Source organism: Labeo rohita, chromosome 15 (genome assembly GCF_022985175.1).
Source record: "Labeo rohita strain BAU-BD-2019 chromosome 15, IGBB_LRoh.1.0, whole genome shotgun sequence".
Classification (NCBI taxonomy): domain Eukaryota; kingdom Metazoa; phylum Chordata; class Actinopteri; order Cypriniformes; family Cyprinidae; genus Labeo; species Labeo rohita.
In genome coordinates, this window is record NC_066883.1 from 12216867 (window position 1) to 12232655 (window position 15789).

General features: G+C 35.7%; 1 protein-coding gene across 2 annotated transcripts in view; it reads left to right on the top strand.

Annotated features, from left to right (window-relative positions):
* The first annotated feature begins 622 nt into the window (after positions 1-622).
* gab2 (GRB2-associated binding protein 2) overlaps positions 623-15789 on the top strand; it is an 85342-nt gene continuing 70175 nt past the window's right edge. The window contains exon 1 of one of the 2 annotated variants that reach the window (XM_051128629.1): positions 623-972. In XM_051128629.1, the coding sequence (XP_050984586.1) occupies positions 901-972 (72 nt within the window). In that variant the 5' untranslated portion in view covers positions 623-900. The remainder of the gene's footprint in view (positions 973-15789) is intronic. The other variant, XM_051128628.1, reaches the window with a different exon arrangement.

Consider the following 15789-nt stretch of genomic DNA (forward strand, 5'->3'; position numbering starts at 1 on the left):
TACATTGTAAAATATATTCAAATTTTAAATAGTCAAAAAAAATTTAAATTAAATTAAATTAAATTAAATTAAAATGTTAATGAACAGACTTTAAAAAAAACATGAAATATCTTACTGTTCAAAAACTTTTGACTGGTAGTGTATAATATGTAAGTCCTAATGTCTGAGTGTTCAAATAACATAGATAAACAATACAAACCTTTTTTTTAAACCCGATATCATAAACGACTTGTTAAGTGCGTGTACAGCTGACCTTGGGGTCTTGCATTACATACATGCATTCGTCCACAAGGTGGCGTGTTTTTCTAATTAATATGCTCGCTAAAGTTACGGCTGGCTGGGTCTTAATCTGGGAAAACGCTCAGTGCCTTCTGCTGAGCCTCGTTTGATAACACGAGACTTAGGACGATGCCTTAAAGTAAATTTTATTTTCTGATATATGCTTACAAACTTTACTTAGACTTAAAAGAGGACCTAAGTGCGTAAAGTAGTAGATAAACTAACTAAATCGGTGTGGGCGCAGTGAACTCCAAGCTTGTGCTTCATTGTCTCTGTTCATCCCTGTAGTGAGAGAGAGAGTCCCGTCCCTTCAATTCAGTGGGCGTGGTGTGTGTGTGAGTGAGTGGGAAAACAAACAGCAGACAACCAACAGTACTTCCTACATCTGCGTACAACTCGAGCGTTTCTTCCCCTCATCTCGCGTCAAGCGTCTCTCCTGCTTGTAGTGTTTACACTGAGTCTGAGCTCAGAGGACGCGTCCCATCATCACTAAATGACGCGCCGCAGCGCTGCAGTTTTACAGCCACACCACAGCTCTACACGCATTCAACATAGATGGACCCGCATCATCTGAGGACTTCAGAGTGATATTACTGTTGTGATTGTTTTTCTTTTTGTAAAATGAGCGGAGGGGAAATCATCTGTCAGGGATGGTTGAGAAAGTCGCCACCCGAGAAGAAGCTGCGGAGATATGTAAGTGTTTCAAACGCTATGTTGTTCTGTGTTAGGTTATTGTGCTTTATGTATAGTAACAGCGATGCTGTAAGCTGTGCTTAACTTTTATTAACTAACTATCTGGTAGAAATCTATTCATCTTTATGAAAGAAAAATAAAAAGCAGGTGAATATTAGTTTATAAGTCAACAAGATGCGCCTTGCTGTGGTTTCAGTCACAGTTTTGTTAGGGGAAAATAAAACAGAAAAAAATAAAAAACACCTTGAACCAGCCTAAGATGCTTTGGTAGTCTTAGCTGGCAATGCTTGCATGTGTTTAGCTGGTCAGCCAGATAGCAAGTGCCCAAAACCCCTCTAAAACCAGCAAACGGACCAGCTTGACTAGGTCTAAGACTGGTCTAAGCTGTTTTTTTTTTCAGCATCAGATAATCCAGATATTTAGAGAGCAGGGTGTCTGATAGCTGCTATATTTAGTGTACATAAAGATGAGCCTGTACATGAACCTAATGATGGCAAGTGAGAGTTACTAAAACGAAACAAGATGCATCTGACTGATATTGGTTTTTTTTAATGCAGATCATTATGTCAGTATCTACAAAGCAGAGCAGACTATATAATACTGTTTTATACAGTACACAAATTACAGACGCAGTCTGTCAACAATTTGTTCACAAAGAAACTAACAGCATTTTTGAGAAATTGATCAGTCTTCTAAAACAAAACAAAGGCTTTTATATGGAGTGGGTACATATAGATGTTGAAATCACATGACCTACCATGTGCGACTGACCAAATGTTTATTCCATGTATCGCTTTCAGTCAGTACTGTTTTTCAAAGGATTTGTGCGGTATGAAAGGAAAAGGAGTAAAACAAAAGTATGGTATGAAACTGCAGTGGTTAGTAAACAATGCAAAACTTCATGCATCCAGACCAGCAGGTGTCAGTATATTCCAAAAACACTTAGATCCAGGTTGTTGAACATAAACAAAAACTTACTTAGTGCACTTTTAATGAAGGCAATGAGATACTAAATAATTAAAATCGTATGAATTTGTACAAGTGAGGTTACGAATTCATACAACTTAGCCACCTCGTAAAATACGTACGAATTGCAGTGAGATCAGGCTGTAATAGCTGAATTCAAACAAGTACTTATTTTACACAATATTTCTTAAGTTGATTAAAAGCATTAAAACTAAACTGTGATGACAATGCAGTCAATACATTTGAAACTAAGTACTGTTTATTGGTCAAGTTGACATTTAGTGGCTGTTGCTAATAATAGAATGACATATACTCAGGACGATTAATAATAATCTTGCCCTGACTGATTTATTTATTTATGTCTTTATTGCTGTCCTAGCCTTAGCAGGTGCAGTCTGTTTTGCACTGGCATCTCATGTAAAACAGAAAAACTAGTTCACGTACTGTCATCATAAGAACACACATCTATGAGTTCATTGTTTGGGATGACCACCAATAATACCTGCTTTATAATAAGATTATGAGTATTATAATCTGGACTTAATTGTACTAAAGAAGCTGTGCACAATGGGGTCTGAAGACACCACAGAGACACCGTCTGTCTCCTAATTCTGTTTTGGACAGCTGTCTACGCAACTGTTCCTATTAAAAGGGCAGAAACTGTTTACTGTCCCTCTTTCATCCGATATTAGCTTGCTAGTAGCCAGTTGCTGCATTATTGTAAACTGGAGACCACCGTTGGACATGTGTAGTCCTCACATCCTTCTTTGGTGGCTGAACGTTGGAGACTGTTGCTTTCCGGTTTGCCAAAGCAGATAATGCATCCTGCACAAAAGCTGGGAAGGCCTTCGCTCCTAGATCTCATAAATACAGCTGTCTCATGTTTATCTACAGTGTTGCATTACAGGACTTCTCCATCCTCCTACCTAACTTTGCCATGATGTCATCTCACTCTCCCGCTCTCTCCCTTTCTCCTTCCTTCTCTCTCGGTTTCATCGGGAGAGCCCGTATCTGTATGTCCTCAGATGCACACATGCTAGGTCATTTCCTCATTGTCTTCCACATAAAGCAGCCCTGTCTTATGTGGAGCTGCACAGGAACTGCTCATGTCAAAATAAGTGGGCAGCTGGGGCCGGGAAGAGGAAAAGCAGACATATGTTTACCTTATAAGTGAAGGTCAATACTCCTTGAATCAGAAAACATTGTGTTAAAGGAGTAGTTCGCTCAAAAATGCAACATAGGCTCATTGGAAAAACATGCCAACTACATTTTTGTGAAACTGCAAAAGCGTTCCCGCAGTACCAAGCTGAATTTAACACTAGAGGCAGTAAAACACCAACATCCGTTATGATCTCAAATCACTTTTACCATGCATGATTTGCAAATAAATTTTGACATGTGCATCACATAACCAACTCCATATAAAAAGTAAACTTGCTCGGTGGCTCACCTGGTACAGCAGTGCACTTACAACACAAGACATGATAAAAGAGCTCAAAGACTAGTGGAAGCAAGCTAAAATGGCATAGTTGCATAAGCAAATGTGTTTTTTTCTGACGTTTGCTTTTGTTAAACCCTGTGTTTACTATAGGTGGTATGTTATTTTTAAATGTTATAGAGCATTAAAGGAGAAGTCCACTTCCAAAACAACGATTCACATATAATGTACTCACCCCCTTGTCATCCTTGTCTTTCTTAAGTCGTAAAGAAATTATGTTTTTTGAGGAAAACATTTCAGTATTTTTCTCCATATAATGGACTGTTATGGTGCCCTTTTTCTGGTTCCCTCATGAAGACAAGATGAGCGTTTGACATTAAAAAGTAAATTGTATTATTTTTATGAAAATAACTGATTGTTTCGCTAGATAAAACCCTTCTTTCTCAGCAACCGCATTTGGGATCGTTTAAAACTGCATTTAAACTGCATGTTGAAAGTTCAAAATCGGGGCACCATAGCAGTCCATTATATGGAGAAAAATGCTGAAATGTTTTCCTCAAAAAACTGCATTTCTTTACGACTGAAGAAAGAATAACATGAACATCTTGGATGATACGGGGGTGAGTACATTATATGTGAATCTTTGTTTTGGAAGCACCACTCACCGGACATTTTATTTTTGAATTGCCATGATAGTAAAAACAACCAATGTATAAAATGCCAGATACTCATTACTTTAAGCACCACTTACTGAGTATTTTACTTTGAAAGTGTCTTTATGTCATTTTACGTAATTTTATTTTGTACAGATGTCACCACAGACATGTGTTTGCAATAAGCCTGAGTTGCAAAAATGAAAATTTTAAACATCTGTGTTGAAATATGGAAGGTTTTATGAAGATTTATTGGTATTTTTTTGTCTTTTTTGAGCTGTTGTTGTATATCATTATACCATTGACAAAATATTTCCATTTTTGTGTTTTATATGAAAAAAATAACAGCAAACTAGTTTTATACAACATAACGGTTAGTAAAATAATATCAGAATTTTTATTTTTGGCCAAACTATTGCTTTAGTCCTCAAGCTGGATGAAAATCCACATAACAGAAGGCCAAAAAGGTATTCAGCAGACACTCTCAAATCAGCTGGACAGGGAAAAGCCTGTGCCAAAAGGACTAATTGTCTCATCTAAAAAATTCCTTTCACTTAAACAGGCTGGGGCTGGACAATGACAGCCATTAAGGGTGCTGAATTGCTGTCATCTGACATTACTGACATCCTAATGTAGAGAGATATTTTAAGCAGCTGTGGATTTCAGCAATCCTCTTGTAAGGTGTTTTTGGGAAAAAAAGGAACTGGACGGTTTGGGCTGGTTAATGATTGATTGGTCTTTTCACATGTTTTTGGATTAGTGAAGAGTTCAACTCGCATCTAGTTTGTCGTTGGGTTCTTTTGAAGTTTGAGAGCGAATGCCAAGGCAAATACATTACAAGGGGAATTTGACTAAAACTCTTTGATTTTGTTTTTCATTCTTCAAACTTGGTTCCTTCGAATTCCACATAAATATTCAAGATATAAAAACAAACAAAAAAAAGGCTTTTCATGCTTTCCAAGTTCAGGTGTCCTTAAAGTGGAACAGGTAAATACACGCTTTAGAAGGTATCTCCTTAACGTCAGTCCTCACATGTAAATAGTATGCAAATACTCACGGCAAACACCCTGGGCAGTTACAGCCTAGTAGCAACAGTTGAAAACTGACGTAGTACATGCTTTTTATGACCTTTCTGGGAGAGCAGTCTAGATTTGCCCTAATGTTTTTTATGATATTTTTCCTGTTTTTCTTCATTTAATTATGCCATTCTTTATAGAAGTATGCATTTGCAATAAAAGTATGACTGAGATAAAGATAGCCCTGTTTATATATCTGATGCATTAGAGAGAGCATGAAAGCAAATGAGTAAATGAATGCACATCTGCAGCAATATCAGTCTCAGGCCCCCACTTGTTTTATCAGATGGAACATTCCGTGTTTTATAGGCCTAAATAGACTCCTAATTCATGATGGTAATGCAGGAGAAAATAGATTCTCAAGGAAAAATAAAAAACATAGTGAATCACATGAAAATGTGTCCAGGTCATGTTTTAACCACAAAACTGACAGGAAAAAATTATACGTATTTTAGGACTGTGTCAGGATGTAGTGATTTTTTTTTTGGTAATAAATATTGTAAAATACCTAAATATACTGTAATATAATTATTATTTTTTTTTTTAAGGAAATTTATATTTTATTATATTTTTATATTTCATTTATTCAGGAAATCAACCAATATTATATATAAATGAATTAAAACATTTTATCAGTTAAAAATTATTTTTAATTAAATAGAATAAATAATAAATAAATTAAAAATTTATATAATTTTTTTTACAATATTGAAATTAATGAAAAACTCACTGCGCCCAACTTTTTTCTTGGGTGCGTTGATCAACCAGCAACATATATTTAAGTAAACTCGCTCAATCTTCTAGATAATTTACAATATTGAAATTAGAAAAAAAAAACCTACTGTAAACTTTAGGGCCCTAAAAATAGACTTTGTGATATTAGACTAGTGATATTCGCCCACGTATATTTAATTCCGTCAGTAAGATTGTCCCACTTGTCCGTCTAACCTGTGAAGCTGTGCCAAAGGCTGTGTCACTTCTGACTGCAATAAAACTGAAGGTCGGAAATGGACAATTCTGGCATTTCCCACCACAGCTTCTCATTTCCTTTTCCTACAACCGCCATTGGCTTCCCCTGTGTCGGCTCTCATTTGAATCTGTTGGTCATTTGTAGGCATTAAAAGCGCCTGAGCAGAAAGAGGTGAGAATATCTCAACTGTGCTTGTGTAACATGAGCGTTCGTCAGCTATAGCAGTAGTTGGTACCACCCACTCTCCTGGTCCTGATCTGACATCACCTCCCAAACATGTCTGTTTGCATAATCCATCGCTACATTCCTGCATGATCATATCGGGGGAAGGTGACTGCAGACTGCTTCACATGTCCTCCCTACACTGTGTTGTTGTCTGGAAAGTGTACTTTATGTGCATTTGAAGTTGTTTGTGTGTCTGGGTGGAGGTCAGCAAGTTTCCAGAGCAGGCGTACAGAGAGGCTCAGAGTCACTGTGTCAGCTGCCGCCCGTGCTGTTGTTTTGCAGAGGGGCGCTGGGAAGTCCTTGCCCTCCGAGGTCAGCTCCGAACACCTCCCAGTTCCTGCTTTGACAGACAAACCAACGCTCAAACAGACTTTTTCCTTGTTTCACATCATCTGACACATCACATTGGATTTGCTCTCAATACTAAAATTGCAAGCAGCTGGATGTCCTTTGAGTGCTGGGGGACGCTCAGTGAAATGTGCCAGTTAATGAGTCTGTGTAGATTACTATTCAGTGCCTGGGAGTTCAGCAATAGTCACAGCTAGAGGTGCTTCCTGAAATTTGAAGAAACCCATCACCTCGGGTTCGGACTCAGCTCAGTCGACAGCACTTAAGGCATAATGTTGATCTCCACAAAAATGTATTTCCACATGTGTCTCCGTGTATGTAAGTGAATGGGGCCTGTAAACACTATGTAAACATTATGTTAATGTGATATAATGAAGAAAAAAAACTTACCTTTTCTTTCTAAAGTTTTATGAAATATTTTCAAGCTGCTGATTTCACAACCTATAAAAATTGGCCCCATTCACTTTCATTGTGAGTGTTTACCATAACTGTAACCAAAACAACATGCGAGTCAAAATATTTACTTACTGTTTCAATAGTATAGCCACAAGACATAAACAATATCAGTGTTAGTGTGATTTTTAGTGTTAAAAAAAACTACTTGCATTTTCTGTGAAACCCTTGTGATGTGTTTTTCCTGGTTAAAAATAACCAGCTTTTTTATGTGTTGTAAGATATAAAAAATAGCATTATTTGTGAAAAATAGCATTACTTGTGAATAATTGTTTCAGTATGCATGAGCTTGCAGTAGATCAATGGGGCTACACACCAATTGGTTTTAATCCAATGCAATAACATTAAAAGAAAATCTGGGTCAAATTGACTGCAGCACAACTTGACAGTAAAAGTTATATCCAATGTAACACATTTTTTGACGTGACAACATAACACTAAATCGTAGTACTCTAAAACTGTAAAAATGCTGATTTAAACAGCTTTACATCTCAAATAATAAGCATGTTTTCATAGAATAATTAAGCTTTTATAAAGCTTAAAAGTTTTTATAAGCTTATATTTCACATCATATAAAAAATTCCCATTCACTTCCATTGTCAGTGTCTCACCATAACCTCGCAAGATGTTCTCTGATTGGCCAGCTATCTGGTGCGTTGTGATTGGCTGAATACCTCAAGCGTGTGATGGAAATGTTACACCCCTTACCACGTTGTGATGCCGTTACCTGGCGCGACGAGACAAAAACAAGAAAAACCCATTATATAATCAAATTGTTTCCTCATTTGGAAGGCTAAACAAAATACTTTCGCTTTCGCAATGAAAAACACAGCATCTCCTCAACATGGCATTGGCTGCAACAATACTACAGCCGGTATAAAAAGTTACGCCTTCTTACATAAGGTCTGTGAACCCTCCCTTTCATAAGTCTACTCTGCTCTGATTGGTCAGAGCAGATGTCTTTCTTTCTTCAGTCATAAAGAAATTATGTTTTTTGAGGAAAACATTTCAGGATTTTTTTTTCCATATGGTGCCCCAAGTTTGAACTTCCAAAATGTAGTTTAAATGCGGCTACAAATGATCCCAAATGCGGTTGTAAACTGTCCCAGCCGAGGAAGAAGGGTCTTATGTAGCGAAATGATAAAAATAATACAATTTAACTAATTTTTAATCTCAAACGCTCGTCTTGTCTTGCTCTCATTGAAGTCTGTGTATTGTGGTTCAAGACAGTTAGGGTATGTCAAAAATGTATTTCTTCCCTCAACTTCAAAAATCATCCTACTTTGCTGCAGAAGTACTGAGCCAGTCTTTGCAAAGTGAACATGCAAAGATCAAACACCCTTAACAAAAAAGGTAAAATGGCAATGTAGGGCGATTTTCAAGTTAAGAGAGAACATGAGATGGGAGTTTTTCGACATACCCTAACTGTCATGAACCGGAACAAAAACAGTTCAGGCAGAGTGAGACAAGACGAGCGGTTGACATTAAAAGGTATAGAAATTGTATTATTTTTATTAAAATAACCAATCATTTCACTAGATAAGACCCGTCTTCCTCGGCTGAAGCCGCATTTAAACTACATTTTGGAAGTTCAAACTCAGAGCACTGTATAAGTATCACTATATGGAAAAAAATTAAATGTTTTTCTCAAAAAAGATAATTTCTTTACGACTGAAGAAAGAAAGACATAAACATCTTGGATAAAAGGGGTGAGCACATTATCTGTACATTTTGGCAGATTCTGGAAGTGGACTTCTCCTTTAATAAATTGAGGAGTGAGTCAAAACAGTTTTTTTGGGGTGATCAGCTTTGTACCACAAATGCTGTTGATTTAGCTTAGCTTGTATTGAACCTGGAATGTTCTTTTGCAAAGTATTAAACTCTGCTGTGTAACTCATATCACATTTGTGTAACAAAAAGAAGAGTCTACTGAAGGAGGAACCTGTTAGCTCATCCATATCTAGCTTCTGCAATATCACATCATTCACCTGGTAGGCGACAAAACAGGCAAAATCAGAAAACGACAGTAGCCTATAGAAGACAATGATGATTGTTTCCTGCTTGTCTCTATACTTATTAGGTATAAATTACATCATTTATCCACAATAGGTTATGGCTTCCTTTATATGAGGCCCTTATTTGACACTTTTTCTGACCTTTCTTTAGCCAGGAAATTACAGTCAAGATGGAGGATCTTTATATAGTAAATAGCCTGGCCTTCAGCATGTCCTGTGGAGCTACCTGTTTGTGTTGTAAGCTGAAAGCTCAACAGCAGCGGTAGCATGTTCCAGACTTCCTCTGGATGGCACCTACAGGAAATGTTCAGCCCGAGGTCTCATGAGGAGGGGAAATGAGTGGGACATGTTTGGGGTTTCTTGTGACTTCTTTTTTAAAAGTCTGCTGTTTTTTAGAGCCCTAAATCAAAGTGTTTTTTCATCATGGGAAATCAAATTCCACTGATAGTGATCTTGTGACTCAAAAAAAAAGTTTGAGCTCCTTTTATTAGTTTTTATTGTCAAGGTGTTTATGTTTGTTTTGATCCTGGCCATATATATACTTTATATAGTACTATATTTGGACAAATGACAGTTGACAGGAAGATATCATAAAAGTCAGCTAACACACACACACACACACATATAAACTGGAAGAAGCTTAACGCAAGTCAAAATAAGATCTCTTATCGCTGTCTCTCATAACCTCCATTGTGTCTTACTGCCTGTTTTAGAAGCTAATTTACAACTGGGTGACATTAATTTAAGTCTTAGCCCTGTGTCTTTAGTCTTCAAATTTGCAAAGTACGCTGACTAATTATGTAGACTGGTAAGAAGTACTTTTATTGTCCTACAGCTTGAGCAAATTGATACAAAAATTAATAAAACTAACATTTATACCATGTTTGTCCCATGCTAAAAGATAAATAGAATTATGAATGCAATCATGAAAAAAGAGTCTTTGAATTCTTTTGCAGATATTCTTGGGTAAATTATGCTGATGTTGTTTCTAATTTACCACATTTTAGGTGTGGTATTTACTTATGTTTTATTGTTTATAAAGATGCTTTTGAAAAGACGCCTCATATTTATCTAGTCATGCATTTTCATAATCCACCAAAACATTTTATTTTATTTTATTTTATTTATTTTAAATGCACAGCATTTATTTTATAAAAAGGCTTAAGATCAATAATTATGTTACTTAAGCTGCAGTATATTGTCTGGAACCAATGCAAAATGTTGCATTGGTATCGACTGATTTCTGAAATGACCCTGATAACCTCCCCGTCACTTCCCAGAAAAATTGGTTTATTTAAATGGACACAGATTCCCAATGTTCTCTGTGTCCTAATGCTCCAGTGCTGTAGGGGTTTGCGGAGATCTATTAGTCGATTACGCTGAGATGATGACCAGTTATTATGGAAACTGGTCATTAAAACGTTCGTCTGTTTTGACAGTCGAGGGCACCCGTGCAAGTGATGTCATCATGTTGGACATGACGCATGTGATTGGATGAGCTCCTGTGTGCGGCAGATGACAGGGGTCACGTGGTACACGGAGGGCAGTGCTCGATTAATATGATGGGAGAGGGGCTGCACTGACTTTGCTCCATGTCTACTTCAGACGTGGTTCCAGGACAAAGCCCTGTCTTCCTGAAGCTACTTATCACAGGCCTGCGTGAAATGTTACCCCCCGAAGCAAATGACTTCAGCATGATGAAAGCTTTAAAATGGTTGTTAGCACTAGGGAGGACTTGCGTTTGAAAGTGTTTGTCATAACTCTGGTTTGATTCATAATGAGCAAGATAAACAGGTTTTCAAAAAAAAAACAAAAAAAAAAAGTCAAAAGTTTTTTGAACAGTAAGATTTTTTTTTTTTAAAAGAAGTCTCTTCTGCTCACCAAGGCTGCATTTATTTGACCCAAAGTACAGCAAAAATAGTACATAGAAATAGTTTTACTATTACTGAAATATTTTTTACTATTTAAAATAACTTTTATATTTGAATATATTTCAAAATGTAATTTATTCCTGTGCATTTTTAGCATCAAAAAAAAAAAAAATTATGCTGACAAGCTTTTTAATGATAGAGTATATAATGTTACAAACGCTTGTTATTTCAGATTCAGAGAATCCTGAAAAAATGTACTCAACTGTTTAAATAAAATGTCAGCAAATCAGCATATTAGAATGATTTTTGAAGGATCATGTGACACTGAAGACTGGAGTAATGATGCCGAAAATTTAGATTTGATCACAGGAATAAATTACATTTTAAAATATAATCAAATAGAAAACAGATATTTTAAATAGTGAAAATATTTTAAAATTTCACTGTTTCTGCTCTACTTTGGATCAAATAAATGCAGGCTTGGTGAGCAGAAGAGACTTTTTTAAAAACATTAAAGATTTTGACTGGTAGTGTATTTCATATCTATTCCTTTTGTTCCAGAAAAAAAGTCATTAATTTAATTTTCTCAGCAGACAAACTGATTTCTAGAGAAACTGTTTAAACTTTTCAAGACTTCAGAGATATCCGCCAATCTTAGGCCCTGTTTACACCTGGTATCAAAATGCATTTGATTGTTCAGATTGTGTAATTGTTTTTTTTTTTTTTTCCTCATAATTACGGTAATTCTGACATGACGTCACATTTTGATTCAATGACTAATAGTCTTTGAAGCCTTGTGTGTTATATAAAAGACAAACCAAACCAGTATATCTTCATATACAAGTATTAATGATTTTAAACATGTATGCCAAAAGTACAACTAATTTCTTCAGGTGAAACAAAACAAAAGAAATGTTCAACTAATAAGTTAGAATTGTGTTCAGACTTGATGTGTGTTGCTGTAAAAACAAAGCACTGTGTGATATTCTCCACCGATTCTGTTAAATCATTATCACCCAGCACTGAAATGCAGAAGGGGCTTGTTGCATTTCTCCCTGCGTGGATCAGTTTACACACTTCTGATGGACTGGTTAATCATTCTTGTTGTCTGCGAGCAACCTAAATTTCTGACGTGTTTATCTGCAGCAAGAATCAAGCCAGAATGGGGTGTGAAGTTCTTCAAATGGTTGATACTGTTAAACCACTGCATAATGTATTTTGCTTGCACTAAACATGCAATACATGAAGCTTAATTTATGTCAGCCAATGCCACAAAATGCTCTAAATGATGACATTTAAAAAAATGTCAAGATCATATCTGAAAACAAGAAGTCTGTAAAAAACGGGCTCATATTTGAAAGAAGTGTTTTATTTATGCTATTTTATTGCCTTATACCACAGATATGCTATTGTTTGTCAGCTTTTTGAAAACTGTTTTGTTGAATATTAAATTCAAGAAATTAGAAGGCCAGGTGAAAAATGAAAAATGCAGCAATTTGTGTTAATGCACACTACTGTTCAGAATTGTTTTTTAATGTTTCTGAAAATCAGGTCTCATATGCTTACCAAGGTATACAGTAATATTGTGAAATATTATTGCAATTTAAAAGTTTAATTTATTCCTGTAATTCAAAGCTGAATTTTTAGCATAATTACTCTGGTCTTCAGTGTCACATGATCTTTCAGAAATCTTTCTAATATGCTGATTTGCATCTTAAGAAACATGCCTTTCTATTATTAATTTTATAAACAGTTGTTCTGCTTAATACAGTTGAGGTCAAAAGTTTGCATAAAGCTTGCAGAATCTGCAAAATGTTAATTATTTTAGCAAAATAAGAGGGATCATTCAAAATGCATGTTATTTTTTATTTTTTATTACTGACCTGAATAAGATATTTCACATAAAATATGTTTACATATAGTCCACAAGAGAAAATAATAGCTGAATTTATAAAAATTATGCCATTCAAAAGTTTAAATACGCTTGATTCTTAATACTGTGTTGTTAACCTGAACAAGTGATAGTTGTTCATGAGTGTTGTTCAGTCAAATTGTTCTTCAGAAAAATCCTTCATGTCCCTTAATTTCTTTGGTTTTTCAGCATTTTTGTGTATTTGAACCCTTTTCAACAATGACTGTATGATTTTGAGATCCATCTTTTCACACTGAGGACAACTGAGAGACTCATATGTAACTATTACAGAAGGTTCAAACAGTCACTGATGCTTCAGAAGGATAAACAATGAATTAAGAGCCGGGGGTGAAAACTTTTGAACAGAATGGAAATGTGTACATTTTTCTTATTTTGCCTAAATGTATTTTTTTTTTTTTCATTTAGTACTGCCCTTCAGAGGCTACAGAAGATAGTTACGTGTTTCCCAGAAGATAAAATAAGTTAAATTTACCCTGATCTTCAAATTCAAGTTTTCTTAATGCATTGTTTTTCCTTCGTAAGCATCAGTGAGCATTTGAAGCTTCTGTAATAGTTGCAAATGAGTCTGTCAGTTGTCATCAGTGTGAAAAAATGGATCTCAAAATCATACAGTCATTGTTGGAAAGGGTTCAAATACACAAGAATGCTGAAAAACCAAAGAATTTGTGAGACCCGAAGGATTTTTCTGAAGAACAGCGGACAGTTTAACTGTTTAGGACGAACAAAGAACTCATGAACAACTATCACTAAAAAAACACAGCTGTGGATCATTCAGAGAACAACACAGTATAGAATAAGCATATGTAAATTTTGGAGTCATTTTTATAAATTCAACTATTATTTTCTCTTGTGGACTATATGTAAACATTTTATGTGAAATATCTCATTCAGGTCAGTACTAAATAAAAAAATAACATGCATTTTGTATGATCCCTGTTATTTTGCTAAAATAATTAACATTTTGTAGATTCTGCAAGGTGTATGTAAACTTTTGACCTGAACTGTACTTTTGTAGAAACTGAACTGATACATTTCTTTCAGTATTCTTTAGCGAACCGTAATTTGATATAGGAATCTTGTAACACTTTAAATGTATTCACTGTCACTTTCCCTGCTCAATAAATTAGTATTAGTAAAACCACATACTAACCCAAACTTAAAAAGGCCTAAAGCCCTTAAAAACGTATCTCCATGATTCTACAGTTCTCCAGGTAGTTGCTAAGGTGTTCTAGCTCGTTATTTACTGGCTCAAGTCAAAAATCTAAATTCTGGGTGTGCTTAAACAAAAAGCCATGTGTATGAAACATAACCGCGAACATGCCATCCATGAGTTTTGCGTATTGTAAGCATTTTTCATCAACTTTCAATGTGCATCAAAGGTGTGCTTGGTTGCAACATCTCCCATTGCACAACATGTGGTTTAAACCAGAATTTACAGGTCAGCCTGGTTTGTTTATGTGACTGAGGATGTGGCCCACTGTAACAGTTAAGCTACATTTTTTTAAGTCGCTCCGCATAGTTGCACCATTTGACTGTTTATTCGTCAGGGTACATTAATGTATGATACAATCTGCCTCTGATCAAGTCAACCTGACAAATGACAGAAACTTCAGACGGCTTATGCTGTACGCTCATCTTGTCCCTATTAGAACGCTGTCATGCTTTGAGTCAAACCCAACTGAAATGTGCCCTGCTGACTCTAGTTCAGCTTTCAAACACAAAAACAGCACAGATGGCAGAGAGCAGAGGAAGTGACACAAAGAGTTCTGATGAGCCAGAATGCTTTGCTGTCACTCAACGCTCTCATGCATGGCTTTATGAATGGATCAGGGCACGCATTCAACCCCAGCTTTAGAGTTCGAACTTCTTTTTCAAATACGAGTGGGTGTCGACTAAATACGTTTGATTGGATCGAGCTATCAGCACCCAGTGGCTTCATTCAGAGGTGACGCATGTGTCTTTTGCTCATCAGAGCTCAATGTTTGATACGTTTGCTGGCGCTCTGCACCTTGTCGAGGAGACTATTGACCAGATGAATGCAGAAGGTTGCAGTTGCAGCTCAGCTCATCAAGCAGAATAAGACTCTAATCAGCTTAATTGGTTCTCTGTCTTTAATCTGTCAGTCTTTTGCTCCATTTCTCGCTCCCTTTTTCCATCTGCACTTCCGTCCTTCCCTCTTTGCAAGTGCAATGCGATTCTCTTCCAGTAAGTAAATGCAATCACTCTTTATTTGGTTTGCCATCCCCAAAAGTCCTGATGCAGAAGAACGGAAGAGACAGAAACAAAAATAATCTATTTTAATACATTAAAAATGCATGCGTACATACACTAACATTTTTAATGTTTTTAAAGAATTCGCTTATGCTCATCAAGGCTGCGTTTACTTGATCAAAAATACAGAAAAAAACAGTTATATTGTGAAATATTATTACAGTTTAAAATAATGGTTTTTGATTTTAATATCTTTTAAAATATAATTTATTCCTGTGATGCAAAGCTGAATTTTTTATCAGCCATTGCTCCAGTCTTAAGTGTCCCATGATCCTTTGGAAATAATTATAATATGCTGATTTATTACTTTTATTATCAGTGCTGGAAATAGTTGTGCTGCTTTAGATTTATTTATTTTTTTTTTTTGTTTTTTTTTTTTTTTTGGAAGCTGGGATTCTTTTTTAGGATTCTTTGATGAATAAAAAGTTGAAAAGAGCAGCATTTATTTAAAATAGAAATCTTTTCTAACAATATAAGTCATTGCTGTTACATTTTATCAATTTAACACATCCCTGGTGAATAAAACTATTAATTTCTTTCAAAATAATAAAGAATACAAAAATTTACTGACCACAAACTTTTAAATGGTAGTTTATAT